The sequence below is a fragment of the Leuresthes tenuis genome, unplaced genomic scaffold (genome assembly GCF_036924035.1).
Source record: "Leuresthes tenuis unplaced genomic scaffold, fLeuTen1.0.hap1 SCAF_10, whole genome shotgun sequence".
Classification (NCBI taxonomy): Eukaryota; Metazoa; Chordata; class Actinopteri; order Atheriniformes; family Atherinopsidae; genus Leuresthes; species Leuresthes tenuis.
In genome coordinates, this window is record NW_027325364.1 from 11,840,372 (window position 1) to 11,846,371 (window position 6,000).

General features: G+C 37.4%; 1 protein-coding gene across 1 annotated transcript; it reads left to right on the forward strand.

The window, feature by feature from the left end:
- Nucleotides 1-741: 741 nt before the first annotated feature.
- Nucleotides 742-5,732, forward strand: cdc42l (cell division cycle 42, like). The gene is made up of 6 exons (XM_072394014.1): nucleotides 742-832; nucleotides 2,948-3,052; nucleotides 3,194-3,266; nucleotides 3,365-3,474; nucleotides 4,847-5,044; nucleotides 5,149-5,732. Exons 2-6 carry the CDS (start codon nucleotides 2,948-2,950, stop codon nucleotides 5,236-5,238), a joined length of 576 nt encoding a protein of 191 aa, XP_072250115.1. The 5' UTR covers nucleotides 742-832; the 3' UTR covers nucleotides 5,239-5,732.
- Nucleotides 5,733-6,000: the final 268 nt, after the last annotated feature.

Consider the following 6,000-nt stretch of genomic DNA (forward strand, 5'->3'; position numbering starts at 1 on the left):
AAATAATCATATAAAGAGATAATATAAAGATATATCATCTCACAGTAACACACTAAAGACATTACACATACATGATGAACTATAATGTTATCTGTTTAGCACTCATCGACGCTAATGTGCTCTCATTGTTCCCCAGCAGCACTTTTTGCATATATATATATATATATATATTAATCAAACCTAGTTCACTTGAAAACAAAGCTTTCCGTTTTGAATGGATGGATGGATGGATTTTTTTCAAGACATTCGTATTTTTACCTTTGTAATTAGCACTCCTGTGGTTTTCAGTACACCTGCATCTGATTAATATAGTTTTACTTATTTAATCAAAAATCAGTCTATTAAAGAAGGTGCTGTATCTATCAGGCATTGTTGTAAATACTGTAATTGATAATTAATTATTTCAATGTCTCTGCCTCAGTGTCATGGTCATACATGCTGGCTCATACTGTTACATTGAACATTTAAAGAGAACAGAAACACTCTTTAACTCACTCAAATCCGAATTTTAAATGTAAATATAGTACCTAAATCACCATTATTATTATTATAGCTTGTTAGTTCTCGTCTGTCATACAGGAACATACATTTCAACCATTCTGAGTTTTAAAGTATAAAGTTTATAGATAGATAGATAGATAGATAGATAGATAGATAGATAGATAGATAGATAGATAGATAGATAGATAGATAGATAGATATCGTCTGTCCAGCAGGGGGCAGTGTTTCTGATCTTCTCGTTCTGAGGCTGGTTGGATATGCGGCTGCGCACAAAGTAATCGGATTCTCAAACCCGGATGTAACCAACGCCTAACCTGTCGGAAGAAAAACGGTAAGTAGAGCTTGAAAAAAAAAACCGTTTCAAACTCTTTGTAATGAATTACTCTATGGGACGTACGTATTAGAGTGTCCAACAAATATTAAATGTTTACAGAGATGTTTGCTTGTTTGTTGGTTTTATAATCCGCAAGTTTTCAATCGATTATGCTTAATTTAGTATTGGTTCACATGTAGTCTTCATGATTGACAGTTATCATAGTTGGAAGTGCTCACATTTTCTTGTTCGTCGCTGTGATCTGAGCTTCAGATTAGTTTAAAAGTTAACCAAAGCGTTTATTTAGTAGAAAAACAGCTAAAGTCTCCCCTCTCCATCATCATCTCCGCAAAGCTGGACTCATCCCAAGTAGAAGATGTCCGTTTTGTGTTGTTTATAACTTTTACATTTCAGTTATTTTTGGCTTTAACTTTCGGCAGCTTTAACTTTTAGTTCACAGTTTTTCCGAAGAATTAGTCGTTTAGCGGAAGTGCTGCACAGTATCCGCTTCAAAATGACATTGAATCTCTTTAAAGAAAAAAAAAAGGAAAGATCTTTTGGTATGTAACTTATGCGGAAGTAACTGTCATTAGAAATAATTTGTTCACACATGTAATAACAAGTCTGAAGAGACCGATGGTAGTTTTTTTTCTTACTTCTTCCACTTGAATGAGGTTTGCACCCTGAAACCGTTTTAGAGATATAAAAATCATCTAAAAACATGTAGTTGAAGTGGTAAAAGTTACACACTGTAGACATAAAACCACTGTAACTGTAGTGTATAATGTAAGATTAGTATTATTTGACCATTAATATTATGGAGACTTTAAGCTTTGCAGTTGATCTGCTAATTTTGAACCGACTACAACTCACTTTCCTTACGCATTCATTTCTGTAATGAAAATTATATTAATGTTTTCTTCATTAGTCCATTGGTGGTTTGTTAAAAAACCCCACAAAGTAATTAATAAACGGTTAACCAACTGAGTATTGAGTATATTTTAGACGTACTTGTTAACTGTTGGGTAGCTTAATCTATAGCTGAATGTTATATGACTTCTTTTGTGACGTTTTGTTGTTGAAACATGTTATTTTGTAAGGTAGCTAAAGCATTCAAATACATTTAGTGAAGTAGTTATCCCAGAAATTTCTATAATAGTTCATTTCGAGACTAAGTTACTCCGCAGATAAAAAAATCCACGCTGAAGTACCTTAAATCTGTTCAAGCTGCTTATCTTTAATGTTTCTGTCAAATTGCAGTTTGTTATTATTATTATTATTATTATTATTATCTCTGCTTTGCTGAGACTTTCAAATTCACCCCCAAGACCTAAAGCAGGTGTTCCTGGTGCTGTTTTAATCTTAAAAGAAATAGCTTGAAGGGAGCTTTTCAGTGTTGTTGCAGGTCTTAACAAGGCAGATTTTGATTGTCTTTATCTTTATTGTTTTGCTCTCTAAAAGCACAATTAAAATGCTATTTTCATGTATGGTTGACATAGAGTTTCAGCTCTTTGTAGTGAATTGATAAAGTAGTTGAAAAACTACAGCATTTTCCTTTTGGAAAAAGCTGACATATGCAGAACAAAATGGTAGAAAGTGTTAGTGATTGAGTGAATTTTCTGCTACGTTCTACACTTTCCCCTTAACAAATATATTAGAGCAATGATTAATATCGATTTATAAGCCGATCTAAGGAATAATTATTCCAATGTTTGGATGGTTTTTAGTTACTTTTACAGAATAAATGTCAAATGTTAGCTGGTTTTAAGCTTCTTAAAAGTGACAAATTGCTGCTTTTCTTTACTGTCTGTGACACTAAGATTATAACAGGGGAGACAAATCCTGCAGGGTTCGTTTTCAATATCAAACGACAAAAAAAGTCGATTAGTCACTAAAATAATCTGCAGGTTATTCAGAAAAGGACACGATCGTTATCATATTTCTCCGTCACGGTTTCTTTGCACCCATTTGTCAGCGTGTTTTATGTCTGAAGCCATGCGTGACACCCGTACGCTTTGAGAGAAGCAGTTCTAAGATTGCTCCTGTGCCACTTCCTCTCTCAGTCTGTCTGGCTGTCTGTCTCGTGCATTATTTTTGTTCTCACCTTTTCCTATTTTCTGTTTTTCTTTATAGATGCAGACTATAAAATGTGTAGTAGTAGGAGACGGTGCGGTAGGAAAGACCTGCTTACTGATCTCCTACACAACCAACAAGTTCCCCTCAGAATATGTTCCTACTGTAAGCAGATTTTAATAAACACTGAGTCACGTTCTAAACACATTTATTGCCACTTTTTCCCTCTGACATTTCTTCATGGCTGAAATGCAGAGCACTCAGACTCAGCTTTCTCAACTTATCTTAATTTTTATGTGCTCACAGGTGTTTGACAACTATGCCGTGACGGTGATGATAGGAGGAGAGCCCTACACACTCGGCCTCTTTGACACAGCAGGTAAACGTCTTTGAAAGTCTCTCGTCTTCTGCCATAATTCTGTTCCTCCAAGGCTAATAGAGGACTTCCTTGTTCGTCTTTTTGGCTGCTGCTCTCAGGTCAGGAGGATTATGACAGGCTGCGTCCTCTCAGCTACCCGCAGACAGACGTGTTCCTTGTATGTTTCTCTGTCGTCTCCCCCTCATCGTTTGAAAACGTCAAAGAGAAGGTCAGTCTTCAAATGTTGTTTTGCACAGAACATTGATCGGAGCCACCTGTGTTGGTTGTGTCCCGAGTGTCGTCCCAGTCCAAGCTATTAGAAAACAACCTATATTTGATTTATAACTATAGAACATATCAACTGTTATTGTGTTTTGGAAAGATGTCTGTAGTTTTAAATTTAACTAGCTTTTAGACTCCTCTTGTTGTTCGCTGTGTGGCTGTCTGGGAGTTGTAGTTTTAAAAGTAAATTCTTTTCCATTCATGTAGACTTTTGCATGTTCTTGATGCCCCACATGTTTTCATGCACAGGCAGGCCAGTTTATCGCCAGACTCTTTTAATGTTGCTGTAATTCGTGAGAATGTGGCAATCTTTTCATCTCGGTGGCCTGAAGACCAGGTTTTTTTCGTAGCCTTTTCCATTGTGTACGGAGATTTCCTCACATTCTCTGAGTCCTTTATTGTTAAAATGTGCTGTAGATGATGAAATCCCCGAATTCTTGGATATTTTACATTGAGAAACTTCATTCTTATCTTGTTGTACCATTCGTGAATGAATTATTTAGTAAAAATTGTATGAAGTCCTCCCTTTAGCGTCTGGTATTGGGCCTTTAGCTGTAGAACCTTTGGGCCCCATTAGGTGGGGTCTTTATGGTCTGGGCTTCCTTCCCACAGATGCCGTGACATCCCATTACTTTGGTGTCTGGGGAGTCTGGAGGCCGGATGAACTCCTCAGACACAGATGGAAGCTGCTACTGTAGGGGAGTGCTGTTGCAATGTGGTCGACACAATTGTTATTGTTTCATAATCAGAATCAGAGTTCTTAAATGTCTGAATAGTCTAAAATAGAATGGAACGGCACTTTACTAATGAATTGATTTTACAATACTTTTATTGATTTGACTAGATAAATGTAAGATATTTAAACATGTTTATATACTTATGTATATATTTGTAAATTATATGCTGAAGCTCCTGGATGAACTCAGTTAAGCTGATATCTGTAATGACTGGTTTGTTGTGATGGTCACACAGTTATCCGGCGGTGTTACAGAATGGCAGCTGAAGCCGCCTCATACATACTTTGAAACAGATTTAAGAGAGCACACGTGCCCGTATGTCAACCTGCCCCAATACCAATTCATAAGATCTGCTCTGGAGATGGCTAATTATTGGCATTTTTATTATTATCTTCTCTTTTCGCTGAGAAGGCAACAGTCCAAACCCCATTCAGTCAACTCTCACTTTGAAGAAAAAATTAAAATATCTCATGTTTGAAAAAGCTACAAACAGTAAAAGTTTCTCTATTGTACTTAAATCAGATGATTAGATTAGTTGCAGCACAAAATCAAACCTTTATGTCTGTCTTTTGTTATTTCTAGTGGGTCCCTGAGATTTCCCACCACTGCCCAAGCACACCGTTCCTGTTGGTGGGCACACAAGTAGACCTGCGGGAAGACAGCAATACGATCGAGAAGCTGGCGAAGAACAAGCAGCGCCCCCTCTTCCCCGAGAGCGGCGAGAAGCTGGCGCGTGAGCTCAGGGCTGTTAAATATGTGGAGTGCTCTGCACTCACACAGGTACGGGCCACATTTCCACCACACTTCGACAACATAGTCGGTAAAATGGACCGTTGCATTTTCTTCTCTCATACCTTATTCCTCTCCTCTTCCTCTTCCAACAGCGAGGACTTAAGAATGTGTTTGACGAGGCCATACTGGCAGCGCTGGAACCCCCCGAGACCAAAACTAAAAGGAAGTGTGTTCTTCTATAGATGAATGTCAACAGTGAGAGACGTAAATGATGTAAGAGTTGGGAGGGATGGTTTATTGAAAAGATCAAAGCCTATTTTGAAGAGAAAGAAAAAGAAAACAAAAAAGGACAAACCAAAGGGGGACGGGAAGAGTCTTCATGCCATTGAGATGTAGTCTGTGTCTGTTGATTGTGCCTTTTTTTGAAAAAGATTTCAAAGAGGCTGAAGGTGCAAAAACCTTCCAGCATGCAGTAAGCGCCACATACCTCCTATTTCTGAAAGCTTTTAGAAATGAGAGTGTTTTCTCTATTGATATTCTGGTGGGGCGGGCCCCCCCTGCCTGTCACTGTTCTGCTCTCCATTTTTTTAAAAGAATATGTTCATATATTAAGTGATCTTTGCCTCATCCTTCCTTTTTAAAACCGGACTGGGAGACAGTTAACTGTAGTACACTTAAACCAGCAAGTAAATATTAAGTGGTACTCTCTTTGCTTCTTTCTGCCCCCCCCCACCCCGGATTGAAAAAAGCCAAAGCGCAAGAGATTTATTGTCACTCCAAACAAATAAAGCGGTCTGTCACGGTTACTTTCCTCCGACTCCCAGTGACTGTTCGGGAGGCCAAGTGGATAAAAAACAGTTTCACTTCTTCAGGTGAATTATGAATTATTTTTTTTATGTGTATTGTTTGAACATTGTGATGCTGTTTTGGGAAATTTGATCTTTTTTTTATTTTTATTTTATTATTTTAAAACTTGAATTTTAATTTCATCCAGATTTTTTTAT

Coding starts and splice junctions, on each gene's coding strand:
- cdc42l (XM_072394014.1), top strand. CDS start 2,948: ATGCAGACTATAAAATGTGTAGTAGTAGGAGACGGTGCGGTAGGAAAG. Junction 3,475..4,846: donor TTGAAAACGTCAAAGAGAAG/GTCAGTCTTCAA, acceptor TGTTATTTCTAG/TGGGTCCCTGAGATTTCCCA. Junction 5,045..5,148: donor AGTGCTCTGCACTCACACAG/GTACGGGCCACA, acceptor CTCTTCCAACAG/CGAGGACTTAAGAATGTGTT.